The following is a 23,485-nucleotide window of genomic DNA, read 5'->3' on the forward strand; positions in this document are numbered from 1 at the left end:
GCCCATCGTACCTGTAGCATAAAAATGAACAGCAAAAAAGACAGTACAGTACGCAGCCCCGCACCACAGTTGTATTTCTGGTCATTTATTTATCTTCGTATGTATATCTAAAAGGCTATTTCTACACTTTGCAAAAGAGGAGAGAAGAACGGTGGCGGCAAGGATCTGAGTAGCCCCAGCTCTGTCTCCTGGGGTCCGGGGCACGAATGCCGGCGGGCGGATGGAAGGGGCGAGGGCGAGGGGCGGGGAGGGGGCGCGCAAATCCCACGCAGCTGCCTGCACCGCGCGGCCGCCCGCTCCGTGGGAGCCCAGTGGCGGTCCCTTTTTCCCCCTGGCTAGATGGCGGCGGCGGCAAGTCGCGGACACTCTGAAATACCCCCACCTGCATCCCACCGATCCCAGAGCTGAAACCCCACCGAGCTCTTCTCACTCACCCAGGCGGCAAACACAGAGGAGCTGAATGCAAGCGAGGAAGCGCTTTAGGATTCGCATTTCCAGACGGTCTGCGGCCCCTCGCCGTGCGGCTCTTCTGCTTCTCAGAGTAGAGAGGGAGGGGGCGCGAAGGAAATGTTCTTTCTTTTTTTTTTTTTTTTTAAATCCTCCAGTATATAGATCGAAGTGAGATCGTGCGTGCGTGTGTGTGTTGCGTGTGTGTGTGTGTTTTGAATGTGGTATGTGTGTGAGAGAGAGAGAGACAGCGAGAGACAGCGAGAGACGGCGAGAGGAATAATCTGGAGAAAGCCGCGCGGTGGTGGGGCCCGGGGCCGCTAGCCTAGGCGCATGTCAGCCGGCGCGCGGGACTTCGCCTCCTTCGCCGGCTGCTGCGGCCGCGGTCTGAGCGCTCCGAGCGCAGCGAAGCCTGAGTGCCGGGTGCGCGCTCCAGCCGGGCTGTGCGCGCCGCGGCTCCTGGCGGGGGCGGGGGCGCAGGATCGCGCTGCTGGGAGCGTGCCGCGGACCCGGGGTCGCGCGGAGGGCGGGGGGACGCGGCTGCAGCTCTGGCCCCGGATCCCAGGGTAGCAATTCACACCCGGGCAATCTTCCCCCTGTCCGCTGCCAGTGGTTTCGCTGCCCTGGAGTTAGAGGGATCCGCTGGGGTTTCCAGTGTTCGTAGAACATTGGAACTCCTTCATCACTTTGGAAGGGAAGGGAAGGGAAGGCCGAACCCCCATTGTCCCGCACAGCCAGAGGTTGACCTTTGAGTTTCACCTCTAGAAGTGTGTTTCATTTTATTGTTCTCTGCAGATGCTTAAGTGGGTCCAATCAGAATGTGGTGGAGGTGCCTTGGTACGTTGTTTCCCTCCCTTTTTTTCTTTCCATTTTCCTAATAAAGTAGCAGACCCCATTGCCTTTGGGAGAGTTGACTCCAAAAAATCTGCAGCCCTGATTGTGACCAGTCTGACCCTATCCTTTCCCTAAACCCCAACGAAACTGCCCTGCTGGGCACAGCTGTTTGGGGAACTTTCAACACGGGCGGTGGTCCTGCCAAACCGAACCACACAAGTGCCTCCTCACACACGGGAAGATTTTTTATTACTTGATTGAAGGGTACGCAAAAAATATATATAATACATACCTTCTGCTGCCTTAGAGCTGGAAATGTCACTCTCGTGTGCTCGTTTCTTCAGTGGTGTTCAGAACTAGACTGTGAGCGCCTTGATGGCAGGGAGTTTGCCTTTATTACTATAACCCCAGATCCTAGCACAATGGCCTTAAAAAAAAAATCAATAGGTGTTCCCTGAATGTTCGTTGAATTAATTTGAAGCCTAAAGGAAACAAGGAGAAGGTAATTGGTGGTAGTCTCTACACTGAAAATTCATGAGATTTTCATTTATGTGATATCCTTTAACTATTAGTACATGTTTTTCCTATATAAGACCCACTTTAGAGCCTTTTAGGAGTCCCATCTAAAGCATGGAAAGCCAAATTGTGGAATTATCCCACGTATTCTTAGTAACAGTTTGATGTAGGTATCTGTACAGTGTGTACTTTTGTGTCCTGTTCCTGTCTCAAAAATAGTATTCTAGATTTAAAATTTTTAAAGAAAACTTACTGCACGTAAAATTGGGTTCTGAATGTATTTCAAGTGTTACTACGAGTTCTTGCTAATATCCCAGCCTGTGAACACTTGGCTAAATGTGCAGAGCTAATGGCAGTTTGCTGTTGATTCAGGAATAGATTATAGTCATGCAATAACAGATTTTTGAAACCATTTAGTGTTTATTCAGAAACACGTATCAACATTAAGAAGCTGATCCTTGGCCGGGCGCGGTGGCTCAAGCCTGTAATCCCAGCACTTTGGGAGGCCGAGACGGGCGGATCACGAGGTCAGGAGATCGAGACCATCCTGGGTAACACAGTGAAACCCCATCTCTACTAAAAATACAAAAACTTAGCCGGGCGAGGTGGCAGGCGCCTGTAGTCCCAGCTACTCGGGAGGCTGAGGCAGGAGAATGGCGTGAACCCGGGAGGCGGAGCTTGCAGTGAGCTGAGATCCGGCCACTGCACTCCAGCCTGGGTGACAGAGCGAGACTCCGTCTCAAAAAAAAAAAAAAAAAAAAAAAAGAAGCTGATCCTTGATTTTATTCTTCCCATGAACAGAAATAGAAATGCTACAACTTTTAGAAGAATTATGATGGGGATTGATGGCTGCTCATAAGCGTTTTCATATAGGAAGAAAATTTGGGGGCCATTTTTTTTTTTTTTTTTTTGCTAGCATTACAGGAAGTGTGCAGGTGTATAAACTCACTGTGCACAGAGAGTTCAGAGAAAGTGTTTATTTAATATTAGGAGTAAGCAGGAAAGGTTTCCTAGAGATGTATAGTTAAACAAGAAGGACTAGCAGGAAAAAAATCATGTCAAAGGCAGTGAGGACAGGAAGGAAAGAAGCAGATGTCATATGCTGTCAAAAAAAAAAAAACAGTGTGAATTACATTTGAGCAGATTGAGTGGGGTCAGACTGTGACAAACATTGATTTCCCAGCGGAGCAGCTTGTATGTGAAATACAACACAGGAGGGACCACAAAAGAAACTCCTAAGAACTTCCACTATTTAGGGGAAGCTTGGTTTGCTCAGGGGAATTATGGTGTTCCAGTAGGTTCCAGTTATCAAGGATACCCCACTATCCTGCAAGAATAATCCAACAACAACCACCATAACCCTGACTTTTCTCTTACTGGACCAAAAAATCACATCACTTGTCAATCTTTTGAATTAGATCACCAAACAACAGCACTGTTTAAATAAGTTTCCCTAGTAAAAAGGGAAGGGGAATATGTGGTTTCTGCTCATGTGGTTCTCATAGTTAATATTACTGTCATTCCCTGGGAAGGCACAAAAGCCACCTTGAGGGAGTAGTCATGTTGCTATTGAGGTTTGTGTGGGATTCAGGATAGAGGCCAATTCTGTGAGACTGAATGACAGCTGTGGGAAACTGACTGGAGGACCAGTGAATATGGTTCTGATGTTCCCGGGGAGGGATGATGGAGTAGGAGGTTGAGGTCCTTGGAATATAGGTCACTGTAACAGCCAAGGCGTGGGAGAAGAGAAGGCATCAGCAGAGCAGGAACATAAAAAATGTACTTTATCTCACAGTTTACAGTGTTACTGAGGTCATAGTCATTTCTGAGAGGTGGTACTTGATTAATATGCATTAGCCATTGTGAGTTGAAGTTACAAACTTGCAAGACCACACACCTTCATTCAGAGTATACATATATATAAATTTATGTATACATGTATTCAGAGAGAATGTATGTAGAAAAAGAGAGACAGAACAGAAAGAGGCAGAGACAGAGACAAACAGAACCTATATCTAAAACATTAGCTTGGTGAACTAGATCCATTTTTTCCTCACCTACATACCATCCTAGAGCATTTTTTAAATCCATATTCATGTATAAGCCAAATCTGGGAGTCTCATCACTCTCAATAAATATAATACACTATTTAATATGAACAGTTCAAACAAAGAGATGAGAAGAGATGATACTAGTTGAACCTACAAGGTAAAGGAATATTTCTGGAGGTAGATAATGGTTGCATAGTGGAAGATCTGACAAAAATTTCAAAACTTCAAGAGTTTTCTAAGAGAGAACAAATTTGAGGCCTTTAAAATTTGTCCTTTACATTCAGTTTTTCATTTAATACAATTCTGTTGTGTGTGTTCATTATGTATCACACACTGATACATAATGAATTATTTCGTCTCCACCATAAAGGGACTCACTTTGTAATAGGAGAGAAATTCATCACTACTAAAATGTCTCTGCATAGCATTGCCTGATAAAAGAGAAGGTGCCCAGTTAAATTTGAATTTCAGATATACAATAAGTAATGTTTATGCACTCTCATGCAATATTTGAGACATTCTTATATTTTAAAAAATTAATGTTTATCTGCAACCCAAATTTAACTAGGCGCTCTGTATTTTTGTTTGCAAAATCTGGCAATCCATTTTGTTTTGTCTGAGAATTTTCTAGTATCAGGGTTGGTCACTTGTGATTATAAAATGTCCATAGTTTTCCATAAGTTTCCTTACTCCATGAATTATTTCCAAAGGGTCCCTAATATAAATATAGGTAGATGGAAATGGGGAAAAGGAGATGTTTACTCTGCAGAATCTGTTTGACTTTTAAATTTGATGGAAGTGCTTCACTGTGTTATAACATGGAAGTGTTATAACTACTTCCAGCCTGGGTGACTACAGAATATTATATAGTCACTGAATAAACTATGAAATTAAATGGGAAGTGAAACATCTGTTTTTCTTATAACAATAAATAGTTTATGTTAGGCTCACATACATTTTTGCTCATTTTTATCCATTGTCATTGAAAAATATATTTGAACAGAAGTTAAATATGAACAGAAGTCACTGAATTGAATCAAATGTTTATAGACCGAGAAAGTCATAGTTATTTCTTTTGAAGTAAAATATAGTTTTGGTAATTATAAGGTGTTTGTCAGCAGTAGATCTCATTTTACATGGAACAATGTATTTTAGACTATGAGGCTAGATTTATCTTGTGTTTTATACCTTACAAATTTGTTCTCATCTGATTGACACAATGACATCTATTTAGTATTCTTGTAATGCGAAATTTCTGAAAACATTAAAGACTAATTTTACTTCCTGCAGCACAGACAAATCTTTTATTTGGATTTGTCCTTCTAGAACTTTCTGCTGAAAAAGCAGTTCATTCCTACCTGCCTGAGCTTTGCATCTTTGTTCCTAGTGGCCCAAATGGCTTGTTATTGCATTTTTCCAGCATCAGGCATAAAACAAATAGGAGGGTCCTCACTGATAGCTCCAGAGCTAAGAGTGATGTGGCATCCTGAGTCCATCTGAAGGAGGCATAATTATGTTTGAGAGGAAAACCACAGCATGTTACATTCTTAGCCTTTTACTATCTTGTCAGGATTGACCGTAAAGTAAGTTAAACCTGTTATATTCAATAATTCAGTGAGAACATTATATTAAAAAACACCAAAAGGTAGGAATCATTTTTTCCATTTCAGGAGTATTTGGTACAGTATAAGATTCGAGATAATTCTTTCTCATTGTATCAGTAGAATAATATTATTCTGTATTTTGTATATTTTCAATGAAATAGTAGCTATAAAAGATAACCATAAACTCTGATAATTACTTCTGGATAAATAATACTTAGATTTCAGTTTTTTTCTCCCTTAAAAAGAAAACATGTCATCAGGGCAAAGATCTTGGGTCTATTCTAAGTTCATTCAGGCAGCTAAAACAAAATACTAGTCTGAGTGGCTTATAATTAGGAATCTATTTCTCACTGTTCTGGAGGCTGAGAAGTCCAAGATAAGGAATTGTTAGATTTAGTATCTGATGAAAGCCCAATTCCTGGATCATAGATGGCCGTCTTCTTGCAAGGATCTCACATGTTCAAGGTGCAAAGCAGTTCTCTGGAGCCCCTTTTATGAGACATTAATCCTATTCATGAGGGCCCCACCCTCATGACCTAATTATCTCCCAAAGGGCCCACCTCCAAATACCACTGCAATGGGCATTAGGTTTCGACATACGAATTTTGGAGGAAGGACAAATATTCAGCCTGTAGAAGCCCTCCCAAACACATGATTTGTTAAAACGCTATCTTGAGTTGAAAATTTTCATTTGTTGTATAGATAAGCTCATTTTTGTATTTCTTAAAATTAAGGATATTAAGGTCTTTTTGAGGCTCTATATTTAACCAAACGTTTGAAGTAAAATACAGTTTTGATAATTACAAGCTCATTTTTGTATTTCTTAAAATTTCAATAGACTTTCCAATAGACTTATTTTTTAGAGCAGTTTTTGGTTCACAGCAAAATTGAGTGGAAAGTACAGACAGTTGCTGTTACCTCCTGCCCCAAGAAAGCATAACATGCATGGCCTCCCCTCATCATCAATATTCCACATCAAAGTAGTACATCTGCTGCCATCGATGAAGCTATATGGACACATCATTGTTACCCCAAATGTATAGTTCACATTAGGATTCAACCTTGGTTTTGTGCAGTCTATGAGTTTTAACAAAAGTAATGACATGTATCCACTATTATATTACACAGAATAATTTAGTGTCCTAAAAATCCTCTGTGTTTTGCCGATTCATCCCGCCCTCCTACCTGACAACCACTGATCTTCTTACCATCTTCATAGTTTTGCCTTTTCCAGAATGTTATATAGGCAGAATCACACAATATACAGCCCTTTAAAATCGGCTTTTTTTTGTTTGTTTGTTTTGTTGAGACGGAGTCTTGCTCTATCACCCAGGCTGGAATGCAGTGGCTCAGTCTTGGCTCACTGCAAGCTCCGCCTCCCGGGTTCAGGCCATTCCTCTGCCTCAGCCTCCGGAGTAGCTGAGACTACAGGCGTCCACCACCACGCACGGCTAATTTTTTTGTAATTTTTAGTAGAGACGGGGTTTCACTGTGTTAGCCAGGATGGTCTCGATCTCCTGACTTTGTGATCCGCCCCCCTCGGCCTTACAAAGTGCTGGGATTACAGGCGTGAGCCATCGCGCCCGGCCAAAATCGGCTTCTTTCTTAATAAGCATTTACGGTTCCTCCGTGTCTTTTTATGGCTTGATGGTGCATTTCTTTTTAATGTTGAATAATATTCCATTGTCTGGATGTAGTACAGTTTATTTGTCTGTTCCCCTTCTGAAGGGCATGTTGGTTGCTTCTAATTTTGACTACTACGAATAAAACTGTTATAAACATCTGTATTCAGGTTTTTGTGTAAGCATAAATTTTCAGCTCATTAGGGAAATACCAAGGAGCTTGATCGCTGTATCATATGATAAGAGTATGTTTAGTATTATAAGAAACTGCCAATTTTGTCTTAAGTGGCTGCACCGTTTTGCATTCCCACCAGCAAGGAACGAAGCTTTCTGTCGCTCCTCACCTTCATTAGCAGTTGGTGTTGTCAGTGTTCTGGATTTTGATTCTTTCAATAGGCATATAGTAGTAGTATCTCATCATTGTTTTGATTTGCAATTTGCTAACAAATTATGATCTTAAGCATCTTTACATATGCTTATTTGCCATCTGTATGTCTTCTTAAGTGAGGTGTCTGTTCAGGCTTTTTGCCCATTTTAAAATCAGGTTTTGTATTTTGGTTTTGATTTTTTTAACTTTTCATTTTGAAATAATTTCAGACTTACTGAAAAGTTGTAGAAATAGTACAAAGAAATTTTGTATACCCTTTATCCATACTCTCCAATTAATATTTTACCTTTATTATTCTCTCTATTCTTTCTTCATTCTATATGTCTATACCTATATCTATCTATCTCTCTATCTCTCTATCTATCTATCTATCTATCTATCTATCTATCTATCTATCTATCTATCTATCTATCCATCCATCTGTATCTATAGCTATAAACTTAAAAGACCTTCTTGGCAAAGTAATTGGATTCATTTAACCTTCTTCACCAACCACTCCTCAGGCTGTTGTTCTTCGGTGACTTCTTGATCTTATCAGAGAAGCTTTTGTTGATTCTAGAATGTTTATTGAAAACTCAATTTATAATCACTTAGAAGAGGAATTAATTATTATTAGGAATCATCTTGGGTTATTTAAGGATAAGCCTTACTAGAGTCATGTTGCTTCCTTAGAAAAGTTGCTGTTAATCTTGAAGATGTTATTCTCAGGTACAACTCCCTTTCTTCCAGCTCCCATTCATCTTGTTTCTGGCTCTGTCCCTCTTGGGTAAAGCTTTGCACTCGCCTTCCTACTGAATGTACTGCCATTAGTCTTCTTATGTTTTATAAAGTCCATGCTCAATACCAGAGTAATTTTTATAAAATGAGTATCTAATATGGAGTATACACCAGTACATAGGGACCAGCATTAGTGATTGTTTCCAAAGATTCAAAAGTATTAACCAACGAGAATTAATCTGATTCTATAGTGGGAGCTTTTATTTGAGGAGATTATGTAAGTCAGCAGTGTGCTATATTATTCATCATTTTTTGTGTTAAGATGAGTATTTGTTGTACTGATAGAATTGTATATTTTAGAATAGGAGAGGTGATTCCTCTTCTACATTATGCTGGTCCTGAGCAGTGATGATATTTCAACACGGGCACAACTTGCTCCCTTCTCTTTACCCCACCACTACCTTTATTCTAGATCATGATGGAAGAATCATATTTTTCTTCTCTCCAAACACCCATGATCTTAACTTCATTATTGAAATAACTTGCAAGGGAATGTGTCTTCAAATTTGTATGAATTACAAAGAGCCATGTGACCAAATACAGGTTTATCGCTAATTTCATTTATTTGCCATTTAAAGATTTTAAAAAACACCCTTTTGCCTATTATATCAGAGACAAACATGAGACTTAAAGTCTTTCTACAAGCTTAATTTAAACATCAATATCTGCCTGCTCACTAGGGCTTTGAAAAATGTCCAGGATATTTTAGATTAGAAAGCAAATGTATAAAACAAGATCTACAAATTAAAGAATCAGCACTGGATGGGGTCACTGGAATGAGTTGCTCTATTTCAGATTTACAAACATTTCTGATAAATGGTCATTTTGCTGTTTTGTTTTTTTGTTTTTGTTTTTTTGCCTATCTCCAAGCAAAAATAATTCACAATCACCCTAGATGATCCATTATATTTTTGACCATATTAAAAACCATTCACCTGGCCGGGCGCGGTGGCTCAAGCCTGTAATCCCAGCACTTTGGGAGGCCGAGACGGGTGGATCACAAGGTCAGGAGATCGAGACCAGCCTGGCTAATACGGTGAAACCCCGTCTCTACTAAAAAATACAAAAAACTAGCCGGGTGAGGTGGCGGGCGCCTGTAGTCCCAGCTACTCGGGAGGCTGAGGCAGGAGAATGGCGTGAACCCGGGAGGCGGAGCTTGCAGTGAGCTGAGATGCGGCCACTGCACTCCAGCCTGGGCGACAGAGGGAGACTCCGTCTCAAAAAAAAAACAAAACAAACAAAAAAAAAAAAAAACAAAAAAAAACAACCATTCACCTTTATACTTAGCCAAAGTATTTTTCTCTCTATTCCTGTCATCCAGTTAACTTTAGGCACCTGGAACAAATCTTTCCCCTCTATTTGTAAAGAGAACATTCCTTCTAATTCCAGATGTTGTGATTTTTTTCTCTTGCTAAATTCTAATTCTTCCAAGCTTGATCTGAACTCCTTGACTCTTCTGGAGGCAACAGTTCATCAGTTCTTTCTTTTCTTTTCTTTTTTTCTTCTCTCTCTCTTTTTTCTTCCTTCCTTCCTTCCTTCCTTCCTTCATTCCTTCCTTCCTTTCTTCCTTCTTTCCTTCCTTCCTTCCTTCCTTCTTTCCTTCCTTCCTTCCATCCTTTTTTGAGATGGAATCTCACCCTGTCGCTCAGGCTGGAATGCAATGGCGTGATCTCGGCTCACTGCAACCTTCGCTCACTGCAACCCTTCTGGGTTTAAGCGGTTCTCCTGCCTCAGCCTACCGAGTAGCTGGCATTACAGGTGCACGCCACCATGCCCAACAAATTTTTGTGTTTTTAGTACAGACGGGGTTTCACCATGTTGGCCAGGCTGGTCTCAAACTCCCAACCTCGTGATCCGCCAACTTCGGCCTCCCAAAGTGCTGGGATTACAGGTGTGAGCCATTGCACCCTGGCCCATCAGTTCTTTCAATCTCTCCCACTCCCTATTTATTTTTTTCGCCAAGCTATCATTACCTTTTTCCAAAAAAAAAAGCACAAACAAATAAACAAACAAAAAAAACACCTCTCTTGTCTCATTACAGCTAGAGTCCCAGATGTCTCTTTCTTCATAATTTTCTGGTAAGGATAGACTTTAATCATTATCTCCACCTCGTAATTTCTCTTTAAGCTGCTACAGCTAGGTCTGCCTTTCTAATTCTATTAATAGTGGCATTTAAAATATAAAAAATCACATTCTAATGTCCTTGCACATGCGGGACACTCAAAACAAAAAGTCACCATTCCTCTAAAACTGGTGCTTTCCACAAAACCAAGAATTCTCCTAGCTTCTTCTTCCTCAATATTCCCATCTAATCAGTCGCTAAATCCTACAGTTTACTCTTAATTTCCAGTCTGTTTTTATACATTTTTTCTTGCATAATCAACAGACCTGACATATATTCAGTGTTTTAAAAATATTCAAATATATGAACGAATTTGTCGAAGAAGGGCAGCTGCCAAGCCAGTATAGGTATACCTGCTCCTTCTCTTGCCTGCTTATAACAAGGTTCTGGCACATGTCTCTGAAGTTTCTGTCAGTTTCTGGACACTAGATTAGACCTCAGTTTAAGGCATCTTCTTTCACTTGACTTACTGGCTGGTTTCCTGTAACAGTCTTAGACTGTTCATAACCTACTTGCCTTGACTTAGAACTTAGTGGTTTTTGAGTTTGCAGTTCTTCAACTGATAGTGTGGACTAGCAGGCCTAGAACACCTCCAGAGAATTTCCTGGCTTATTTTAATCTTACCCTCTATTTTTTTCTTCACAATTAAATCCTCCTCCCCTGATTTTGGTCGAACAAAGAGCCAGCCCGACCTGAAGACTGTGAACTTTCCCTGAACTGTTCGCAATAGTCGGCCTTTAGTTATTTTAAATTTGAGAGTTAAGAAATATCTCTATTTCTAGGCTGTTTCAAAACTCTGACATTTGCCATTGGTCATCTTCTCTAAGCATCTGCTGTTCCTACATTATTTCTAGACAGCTTCTCTTACTCCTTAAAATAAGAACAGAAGTTGAGGAGGCCTACAGCCCTAAAAAATTCTCTCATTACTCTCATAAGAAAGAATATAACTCAAATAGAAAATGTGCAATTGAGAAACTAGTACAAACTTATGGTTCCAGAAAAATAATTATCAATCCTCTACTTTATCTCCTTCTGTCATAATAGTGACTATAGCCACAATTTCTTGGCACCTACTTGGTGCCAAGTTTTGTTCTAAAAACATCATATATAACTGCTTAATCTGTACAACAAACCTATGATGTCGGACTTATTACCATCTTTCCAATCTCACAGGAAAGCAGAGGCAGAATGATTTGTCTAAAGTCACACATCGTAAGTGACAGACCTTGGATGTGAGCTCATACCTAATCATTAACCTACACTGCTTCTCCTTGAGAACACTTAGGAGGTTCCACACCAACTAATTTGCTGTCAAACTCAGACCAGAAAATGTGTGCCTACTTTGCTTTCCTGATATGTAGTACATTTTACAAAACTCGCCCAATGTCAAATATCAGTAACGTGTGTGATATGATAAATAAACACTATTCTAGGAATTGAAATGTGCTGTCTGTCCAAATAAGATTTTTATGAGCTTGAGAAGGATTTCTGGCTTTTATTTCTCTTCAGTTACCCAGTACAGTTATTTTGGAACATAATCCCTGAAATGACTTTGGAAGTCAATATAGCAGATTTGAGCAGAAAAAGACATTGCCTCTCTCAGGGATGGTGAGACAGTGCAGGCTCTCTCCTAATCCTTGTGTCACGCCTGAAGTTACTAGGGACTGAGAGTTAACACAAGCATAGACATAAAACTCAAGTGACATTAAGAGATTCACTGATGGGACCACTCATTCCTTTAAATTTTAAATAAGAATACTCTGAGATTCCATGCTGCATGACTGCAGAAAGTCATTGCACAGCTAGACTGTAGTGATTATAAACTTCACTGAAGATGTGAGGAGACTGTGAGGGAATTACATTGCAGAAAGGAACATGTAAAGCATGATATCACATGATATCACTGAACGTTCTATGTAGTTTTATAGGGAGGGTATTTAACTTGCTGGCCACCTCTTTAGATTGCAGCCTAACACTTTCCATTCTTGCAATTCATTCATTCTCCAGGTATTTTTTCAGCACTTATTTGTGCTAGACATTGTGTACATAATGGAGGAGTTTACAATTTAGAAAATTTTTTCATCGTACTTAAATTTAGAATTAATTGTCTCATACTCTCCTTTCCAGACTAGGGCATCGACCTTAACTTTATAAACCAAGAGTCCCCTAAAATTGTTTTACTTAACTAAAGACCAATCAGAACCCAAAGATAAATTCTACCTGTTGTAGCCGCTGAACAAATGTTTCAAAATAGTCTCTGTGTCCCCACCCAAATCTCATCTTGAATTTTAGCTCCCATAATTTCCATGCATTGTGGGAAGGACGTGGTGGGAGATAATTTAAACCTGGTGGTTTTCCCCATGCTGTTCTCGTGACAGTGACTAAGTCTCAGGAGATCTGATGGTTTTAAAAGCAGAAACCCTTTTCACTTGGTTCTCAATTCTCTCTTGTCTGCTGTCACGTAATATGTGCCTTTTACCTTCCACCATGATTGTGAGGCCTCCCAGCTACATGGAACTGTGAGTCCATTAAACCTCTTTTTTTTTTAAAATAAATTACCCAATCTTGGCTATGTCTTTATCAGCAGCATGAAAATGAATTAATAGAGTCTCTTGCACTATGGAATCAGAATTACCCAAGGTAGAGCCAGGACCCGATACATAACAAGGGAAAGAATTAAGGCACAAAAGATTAAAGGTGGGCTGATTAACACCAAATGTACTAAAACATAATAAGAAAAAGACTTTTAAGACCTTCCCATTAAAGTAACAAAAATGCTAGCACTACAGTAAATAAAAATAAAAAGAACATATTAATGCAAACACTCAGATAAATACATTATATAAAGAGGTTTATATTTATAGAGGTAATAAGAGGACGTTCTAACAGCTAGTAAGAATGAAGATAAAAGGAGAAATATTTTAAGAATAAGTAGATACCAATAATAAGGGAAATACAATAAATACATAAATAATAAGGGATCTACAAGGCCACAAGGTACAGGGGTGGCAGAAGATGAAAAGAAGAGTTGCTTTTAAAAAATGCATAGTATGCTAAAAATATTTTAAAACTACATAGACAGTGCCAAGCTAAAGCTTTTAAAAATAAAATTCTAAGAACGTGAAAGAGATAAGTAAAGTGGGCAAGCTACCCGAGTGTTTCACATGGGTCTCTGATCCTTTACAGTTTGCAAAGCTTGAGTTACCTTATTCAGGTCCTCAAGACTGGAGAACAAAGGAGCAATACTGGGACCCTTTTTTTCTTCCCTGAAGCTTTCAGCATCTGATTAACTTCCAAAATCTTATCAGAAAAACATAATAATAATAATAATGATATTTATCCTTTATTGACTACCAACCCTATGCCAAATACATTAGCATCTGTTATCTTTAATCCCTCCCAAATTCTGCCAATGAGATACATCATTTCCCCATTTCATTGCTGTTCCCCAGGGCTCAGAGTTTAGCATTACTCAGAGCCAAAGAAAATGTGGTGGTGGAATTGGAATTAAAACTCAAGATTCTCTGATTCCAGTGTGTATCCTCTTTCCATAAATACACCTTGAATTTAGTCAGCCATAGGAAGTCGCCTTTCTTAAGCAGCAGTACCGAGTTCTTACCATATCACCGAGTGAACACCTGCAGTTCAAACTGAATTGGCAAGTTTCCTGCTAGCTTCATATTCCAGTGATACTGGTTCTTCTTAGCATTTATGTCTTTATGTCTTTAGATAGATAGATGTACATATATACTTATATATACATATATTCATATATGTATAAAGATATATATCTTTATATGTTTATATGTATGAAGATATATATATCTTTATGTTTATATGTATAAAGATATATATATCTTTATATGTTTATATGTATAAAGATATATATATATCTTTATATATAATATGCAGTTGAAAAATTAAAATGTGAAGATCAAGCATGTTTAACTACATGAAGGAGTACCTAAAAATGAGGGTAAATTAAAATAAAAAATAAAATGGGGGCCAGGCACGGTGGCTCACGCCTGTAATCCCAGCACTTTGGGAGGCCGAGGCAGGTGGATCACGAGGTCAGGAGATCGAGACCATCCTGGCTAACACGGTGAAACCCCATCTCTACTAAAAATACAAAAAAAATTAGCTGGGCATGGTGGTGGGTGCCTGTAGTCCCAGCTACTCAGGAGGCTGAGGCAGGAGAATGGCGTGAACCCAGGAGGTGGAGCTTGCAGTGAGCCGAGATCACTATACTGCACTCCAGCCTGGGCGACAGAGCGAGACTGCATCTCAAAATAAATAAATAAATACATAAAAATAAAAATAAAATAAAATGGGGAAATAGGTCATGCAAAGTGAGTATGTCAGTCAGGACTGGCTACGTAATATTGCAGTAACAAGGAGTGTCTTGCTCACTTGAAGCTTGTTATGTATTCAAGTAACTCTCCAAGCTACCTGTCTTGGATGTGTTTATTCAGTAACCCAAGGCGCTTTCAGCTTTTGGCATCTTCTTTACTTGTGTTGTCATCATTTCAGAGAAAGTTAGTTCTGGTTGTTCTTGTACTGTCAACTTAAATATCTCCACACAGATATGGCATGTGTCACTTCCCTTCCAACCCATCTGCTTTCCAATGTGCCTAGAAGGAGAGGAGAAAGAAATATGGATAGGAATAGAGATGTCACCTACATAGAAAAGAGAGAGAGAGAAGAGGGAGGCAAGGAGAGGAGAGAGTGAGAGAAAAGAGAGAGAATATGAGAGTACAAAATAAAATGATGTGAAGAAACCCCAAATCAATAGAGTATACTTTGTGATTGCATAATGGTTTGATAATTGCTTTGCTATCTTAGGTTTTGAACATAAAAAAATTCTAAAGTCTTTCAGAGAAAAAAACATGAACAACCTCCAGTGTCAAAACTGAAACAGCTCACAGAATGTTAACCCACTTCCTTTGTTAATCTTTGAGATATTGCTCTATCCCAGGCTTCTGTAGGAGGTTGAAGAGAATGGATAAATAAGGGCAAAGGGACTGAAAGTGACAGCAAAACAAATAGTATGCATTAAGGGAGCAAATCACTTCTCTGATTATTTCTTTCTTTTTTTCACTTTTGAAAGGAAAAAGTTGATGTCATTTATATACTTTAAGATCATGAAGGCATGACCTGTTGTCAGCTTGTATTTATAACAGCACCAGTCATTCTATTACTACTTACAAAATCTTTAAAAATGCTTTTACCACTTTTAACTTGAGCCACATTTTCTTTTTTTTTTTTTTTTTTGAGACGGAGTCTCGCTCTGTCACCCAGGCTGGAGTGCAGTGGCCGGATCTCAGCTCACTGCAATCTCTGTCTCCCGGGTTCACGCCATTCTCCTGCCTCAGCCTCCCGAGTAGCTGGGACTACAGGCGCCCGCCACCGCGCCCGGCTAGTTTTTTTTTGTATTTTTAGTAGAGACGGGGTTTCACCGTGTTAGCCAGGATGGTCTCGATCTCCTGACCTCGTGATCCGCCCGCCTCGGCCTCCCAAAGTGCTGGGATTACAGGCTTGAGCCACCGCGCCCGGCCGAGCCACATTTTCTTCATTCTACAGTCAGATTACAGTTTTAAGGAGGACTATTGCTGGAAATAAGAACTACTGCTGACAAAAGCCCGAGGAAAGAACATGGTGCTTCAGCTCAGTTAAGCAACATGGTGTTCTTATTGGTTACCTCCCAGCACTAATATGATCTTGGTTAGATTACAAATAGTCTTTCCAGATTTTCATATACTTGTAACAGGTTATTAAAGAATATAGACTCATAGAGATAAAAATATAAGAGAGTTAATTGTTTCCATGACCTGTTGTCAATAGTTACCAAGTTGCAAATTCCTTTTCTCATCCCTTATTGCATCTTGATCAGAGTCAGTAAGGTTTCTGGGCACTTTTGTTTTAAGTAAACTTACTCCAATAGTCTGCAACTTCAATATCATATAAAGTCAAACTTCTTCTTTCCCTCCCTACCTGCCTCCAAGGGATGGATAGATTCAAGTGCCCTAGTAGTGGAATATTTTTACAGGATTTTCTAAATTCTCCAAGAGCTCTGACTCCTCTGGACTTGGAATGGAGTGCTCAGAGAAAAATTGCCAGTATCTCCTCACTTATCTTTATAATGACACAGTCCTCTTCTTATTGATTCATGCCACTTCTCTGTCACTGATTAGTTGTCTGTGTCTTTTGGAGGTATTCGAAGTCTAACTCTTGCGGGTTGGGTGAATATGTCGATTCTTTGCAGCTTCTGTACTGCAACATTTTCTGATGTACCTGATCCAGAATCGTCTCTGCCTTTCCCCTTTAAAACCTACAACCATTGATCCATCCCAGAGACTCTTGTGGCTGGCTACCCTGTAGCTTACCAGTGGGAATCCTTACTGGATGAAGTACTAGCAAGATGACTGAAGCCTAGTTACCTTTTCAGTGGTCCATTCCATCCCTAAAAGTGTTAAGCAGAATAATGGTTCCCCTCCACCCCGCCAAAGATGTCCACATCCTAATTCCTGGAAGCTGTCAATAAGTTATGTTATATGGCAAGAGTTAAGGTTACAGACAGAATTAAGGTTGCTAATCAGCTGACCCAAAGTTAGGTAGATTATCCTAGATTATCCATGAGAGTTTGAGTAATCACGAAGGTCCTTAACAGTGGTATAGGGAAGCAGAAGCATAAGTTAAATTAATGTGATGTGAAAAAAACTCAGCCAGCTGTTGCTGGCTTTGAAGATGAAGAAGATCATCAGCCGAGGAATGTGGGTGTCCCTTAGAAGCTGGAAAGGGCAAAGAAATGGGTTATTTCCTAGAGAGACCAAAACAGAAGGCAGTTCTATTGACACCTTGACTTTAGCCCAGTTTAGCCCATGTCAAACTTCCAACCTACAGAAATGTAAAATAAATCTGTGTTGTCATGGCAACTTGCTATGACAGCTACAGAAAATGAACATACTAGATATCCCTTGTATCCTTGCCATGCCCTATGCTGCTGTCTGCTCCAGTTGGCTGCCTAATGTTCTTTTAGCCTTGTGTTTACTTTCCCTACCTCAGGTAAACATACAGACTAGCAATTCTGCAGCCTGGGCAGATATCTGAGCAGGGAACAAAATGCCACTTTCTCCTTCATGTAGGCAGTGACCATCTTTTTTATTTTTGAGTTTGCTTTTCACTAATGTGTGAATGCTTAGTTAGTACAAATGTTCTACAAAGTTTTTTTTTTTTTTACAAAAAAACACAGCTTAGTTACTAAAAAACACAACTTACTAACTCAATAGTACAAAACCTCGCCCGGCTAGTTTTTTGTATTATTTTTAGTAGACACAGGGTTTCACCGTGTTAGCCAGGATGGTCTCGATCTCCTGACCTCGTGATCCGCCCGCCTCGGCCTCCCAAAGTGCTGGGATTACAGGCTTGAGCCACTGCGCCCGGCCCAAAGTTCTTTACAAAAAACACAGCAACCTCTTTCCATCAATGCCCTTCACCATTACCTGCTTTCAAGAGGCAACCAACTTTAATTTATTTAGCGCTCTCTTTTGGTGGTCGATTCTAAACCTCTTTGTGGCACGCTCATATGGCTACTTCTTAATCTTCATAAATATGATGACTTCCCCAAATGAAAAACTTAAATGTACTTTAGCTACATCCTTGTCCACCATACACAAACTTTCCTCCCTCCTTCCCAAAGTTCCATTACAATTTTCATTTGAACAATGTTAAGAATTTGTATTTTTATGACCATGAAAATAACATTCATCTATGATTGTTTTCTTTCTTCATCATTCCTGGAATAAGTGTTACCTTTCCTGGTTATTTTCCTGATTTCCTATCTCTGTGTTATAATTCCACCCCACATTTTTGCCGAATAACACAAATGCTTTCTCAATACATTCAGACTCAATAGATGTTCTGATTTTTGCTACTTCTGGAGAAAACGCTTCTATAAAATTCTGATCTGCTTCAATCTGCACTAGTTGCTTCCAGGTCCCTGAAACTTTTCCTCCTGGGACATCCACTGCCCTTCTTCCTGGAGATTCTTGCCACTTCCTCCTAGTGCCAGATTACCTATTCCCAGGGTTCACTACTGACAAAGTATGCTCCTAAGGTGAATTTTGAGAACTTTGTCTATTTAGAAACATCTTTACTCTTATCTTGAATTAATTTTGTCTGAGTGTTGAATTCTAAGTTTAAAATCATTTTTGATCAGAATCTTGAAGTCACTGCTCTATTTTTTTCTGGTTGTCAGGCTGTTGATGCTTCCAAAGCCATTCAGATTCATGGTATTCTCTCTCTCCCATATCTGCACGTGGGAGTGCTAATATCTCTTTAATAATCTTATTTTAATTCTTTGAAATAAATATCCAGAAGTGAGACTTCTAGATGACATGGTAAGTCTATTTCAAAAATTTTGAGGATCTTCTCTACTGTTTCCCATAGTGCCTGCACTATTTTGCATTCTCACTAACAGTGTGCAAGAATCCTTATTTCTTCACATTCTCTCCAACATTTGTTTCTTTTTCATAATGGCCATTCTGACAGATTTGAAACCATAATGAGATGTGAAATGATATATCTCATTATGGTTTTCATTTTTTTATTTTAATTTATGATTTTTTTTTTTTTTTGAAACAGAGTTTTCCTTTTTCGCCCAGGCTGGAGTGCAGTGGCACAATCTAGGCTCACCACAACCTCTGCCTTCTAGGTTCAAGTGATTCTCCTGCCTCACCCTCCCTAGTAACTGGGATTACAGGCGCATACTACCACACCTGGCTAATTTTTGTATTTTTTGTACAGATGGAGTTTTGTCACATTGGCCAGGCTGGTCTCGAACTGCTGACCTCAGGTGATCCACCCACCTCTGTCTCCCAAAGTGCTGTGGTTATAGGTATTAGCCACCACTCCTGGCCTCATTTCTTTGATGATTACTGATGTTGAGCATTTAAAAAATATACCTTTGGCCATTTGTATATTTTCTTTGTAGAAATGTCTATTCAAGTTTTTAGGCCATTTTAAAATTGAATTATTAGTTTTAGAGACAATCTTCTAGTTTTAAGATCATGTTTTCCCTTACTTCCAAAAGCACCTGGTCATACCTATTACTGAAGAATTTTCAGTAATCTGCAGTGTAAACTGTGTTGCTTATTGGCTTTTATCACAGTAATTTAGGATTCAAGTTTCTTGGGATTGGTAGATCTCAACATTATCCTGATTTTCAAGTTATGATTTTTCTTCATTTTTCTTCATTTTCTATTTTTGCAATGGTTTTTCTCATTTTCTTTGTTCTTGTGATATCATTTTCAAAAAATGCATATTAAGTATTAACTGTTGTTTAAGTAGGCCTCTGTAAGGAGTAGAGATCAATTTATGTATTAAATCTACCCTATTTGTTCATTTATTTTTATTTTTATTTTTTTAGAAACAGGGTCTTGCACTGTTGTCCAGGCTGTCTAGAGTGTAATAATATGATGATAGCTTTCTGAAGCCTTGAACTCCTGGGCTCAAGCAATCCTCCTGCCTCAGCCTCTCAAGTAGCTGGGACTACAGGCTCATTCCACTACACCCAGTTAATTTAAAAAAATTGTTTTTTGTAGACAGGGGTCTTACTATGCTGCTGAGACTGCTCCTGCACTCCTGACCTCAAGCAATTCTCCTGTCTTGGCCTTCCAAAGTGTTGGAATTACAGGCATGAGCACTGTGCCTGGTCCATATTTAATATCTTTAATTGGGATAGCACCATACATCTTTAGCAATGATTCACTTAAAATTATCCTTCCCACACTAATCCCTTGACTTTGGAAAAGAAAGGCATGACCAAAAAAGAAAACCCTCTCAACACAAACACTGCACTCCTTAGAGAACCAAGCACTGTGTGCCTCTCCCCAGTTGGTGGTCCCAGAGCTGGTTTTACAGCCTCTCAGAAAATGTTAAAGGTCTCACCCTAGTTTTGTTTTGAAGCAACTAATTTTTGGCATTCTATGCCAAAATCTATATAATTTTTGGCATTGAACCTTAGATAAAATTCTGGAATAAAAGAAGAAGGTCCATTCAATGTCCTGTTACATACTGAACTGAAATGTCTATTATTTATTTAATAATTTATTAAATTATAGCATTGTTCTGAGTGATCAGTTGATGATAGTTGGCTGTACTTTTTTCACCTGTACCTTTTGATTATCTATGTTTTTGTACTTAAGCATAAGAGTACAAACAGATTTGTTTTTTTGTGCTCCCACAAGTTTATGCAGTCTCTAAGAATGTATATGTTTTCAAATGAATAAACTATTAGGCATATTTCATAACATACGGTTCTGTGTGACAAAGAATGGAAGTATTAAGATTTATAGGAGAAATACTTATTTAAGACCATCAATTGGATAGACCACACATTGTACTTTAAAATATTTCAATTTTTATTTTACTTTTTAAAATATTTAATGGTCTAAAAATTTTCATGCTAGTTCTAACTCCTTAACACACGCACATCATAAATTCTCAGGAATCAAGGTTAAATGATATCATGATCAGTGATACATGATCAGTGAATTTACAATTCTGTAAACTCACTTTCCTTTTTAATGCTCTCTGATTCTATTTAAGGAACTTGCCTTGGAACTCCACCTATTTCTAGCAACAATCATTTTTATTCCTTTTTATTGTTTTTTTTTCTTTTACATCATTCTGAATTTATTCATCATTATAATTTATTTTTCTATATGATGGAAAATAGACTTGTTGCTCTACTAATTTTTGCATACCAGGATCTCCTATTTTTTACTTCCTTTGCCTCTTTTTCTGACAGGATGGTACTGTCAGATTTTCTCAATGACAAGATCATACCAAAGACAACCCCTTTGCTATAATGACTAGTTTGCCTAGGGCTCTTTTTCACCACTACTTTTGGTCTTCCAAGCTTACTGAAGGTGAGATGTTGGTAAAATAGACCTTTGTTCTCCTATATATGTTGCATATGTTTGCTATCAATGTTTTATAATACCACTTTTTATCAACATTTAAAAGGTTAGAGCTATAATTTCTGTAAGCCAATAACCTCACAGTAAAAAAGAACAGTAAAATTGTGCTGTACTACCATAAAATTGATAATTTATATTAATCAGAGAGCTTACATAGCAAAGGAAAGCTTCCATCTCTGTTTAAGATGCAAACTACATTTTGTAGATGGCCCATCAGGAAAGCAACATAATGGGAGGCTTTGCCTGGAATTGAGCCATTCTTGTTCAGAGCAAAAAGGAAGAAAGAGCTCTAGCAGAGTGATACCAAATAATGAAAAAATGTTTAAGTGCTGTCCCCATGATGTTATAGCTAAAGCACTATGTGGGTCATGAGACACAGAGAGTCATCTGGACTCTGGCTCTATTTGCCTGATGCATGAGCTTGAGCAATTTATCTAAACCTCAGTTGCCTCTTTGGTAAATTAGGATAGTATTGTTTATTTTACAGGATTCTTATGAGTGTTAAATAAGATAATGTTTGTGAATGTCCTTTGTAAATTTTAAAGTGCCATGAAATTCTAAGTGGTATGATTGCTTAATGCTTTCTAAGGCTGAATGGTGCATTAGAGGATGATCTAACACAGTGCCTGACAAAGCACATGCTCAGTAAATGATAGCTCCTTTTCTCATCCAAATAATAAAAATGTTCTATGAATAATGAGCAATTACAAGACACCATGTAGATTCCAGAACAACATAAACATTTTTTTGGGTGGGGAGGGGTACATAACTATCGGGAATATTGTAAAGTCTATACAATCTAACTTGCCAAGAAATATCATTGCTGAAGAAAGAATAGCAACTATGTTCAAATGGGATATACGGCAAAAGTGGTTTCTCCTTTTCCCCAAAAGAAGACTGAATAAGCTAGACTGAATAAGCTAACAGTTTCTTCTCTTTGTAGCCAAACATCATTGATTCAGTATTATATTCCATAACATAAAAAAATATGTTAGTCAGGGCCAGGCATCATGGCTTACACCTGAAATTCCAGTACTTTGTGAGGCCAAGGTAGGAGAATCACTTGACACCAGGAGTTCGACATCAGCCTGGCCAACATGGCAAAATCCTATCTCTAAAAAAACCCAAAAAACCAAAAACAAAAAACAAAAACAACCAGGCATGGTGGTGGTGCACACCTGTCCCAGCTACTTGGGAGGCTAAGACATGAGAATCACTTGAAACCAGGAGGCAGACGTTGCAGTGAGCTGAGATCATGCCACTGCACTCCAGCATGGGCCACAGAGCAAGACTCTGTCTCAAAAATAAATAAATAGATAAAATTTTAAAAATTAAAAATATGTTATTAAGATTAGCATTCAGAACAATTTTGTTGCTGCTAATAGAGCAACACATGCATAGAAAAATTAGAAAATAAAAAAATAAAGAAAATAATTATCTACAGATGATAGATAATACAACTTAGCAATAAACATTGTTGCAATTTGGGGGCATTTCCTTCTGTCTTTAGTCAGTATATTAATGCTGCAACATATGTGTGTGCCTGTGTTTAAACACTTTGTATTGCATGAAATATGCAGGCTTTTATGGATTTTGACATCTACTTATAGCCTGTTTTTTTAAAATTTACTTCTTGTCATGCTAAAAATTTATGAGACTTCAACGCCTTCTTTCAGTTTGAAGTTCCTTGAAGTGTATGGTATGTGGATAGTCATTTTTACTAGTGTTCATTTTTAATATAAGGTTGATGTGTAAAGAAGTCACACAGAGAGTGAAGAAGCCTAACAGACCATCCAGCACACACTTCTAGAGTAGCTTAATTGTTCTAGTTAGTGCAGTGTCTGATTTAATGTTCACTGCAACCAGTTAAGGCTAATTTCCATTTTATCCCAGAGAAAACTGAGGAAAGGACACACTTTTCCTTCCTTTTCTCCCTCTTTCATTATAAAAACATTTTATTTTTAAAAGTCCCATAGACCAGGCTGGCCAACATGGTGAAGCCCCGTGTCTACTAAAAATACAAAAATTAACTGTGCGTGGTGGTGCATGCCTGTAATCCCAGGTACTCGGGAGGCTGAGGCAGGAGAATTGCTTGAACCCAGAATGCGGAGGTTGCAGTGAGCCGAGATCACGCCACTGCGCTCC

General features: G+C 38.9%; 1 protein-coding gene across 4 annotated transcripts in view; it reads right to left on the minus strand.

Annotated features, from left to right (window-relative positions):
• The window catches only part of LOC105475258 (protein tyrosine phosphatase receptor type Z1), a 193,121-nt gene extending 192,261 nt beyond the window's left edge, over window positions 1-860 (minus strand). For 2 of the 4 annotated variants that reach the window (XM_011730358.2, XM_011730351.2), the window contains exon 1: window positions 435-860. In XM_011730358.2, coding sequence (XP_011728660.2) covers window positions 435-492 — 58 coding nt within the window. In that variant the 5' untranslated portion in view covers window positions 493-860. The remainder of the gene's footprint in view (window positions 1-434) is intronic. The other 2 variants (XM_011730371.2, XM_011730363.2) reach the window with 2 other exon arrangements.
• Window positions 861-23,485: the final 22,625 nt, after the last annotated feature.

This window comes from Macaca nemestrina, chromosome 4, assembly GCF_043159975.1.
Source record: "Macaca nemestrina isolate mMacNem1 chromosome 4, mMacNem.hap1, whole genome shotgun sequence".
NCBI classification, from domain to species: domain Eukaryota; kingdom Metazoa; phylum Chordata; class Mammalia; order Primates; family Cercopithecidae; genus Macaca; species Macaca nemestrina.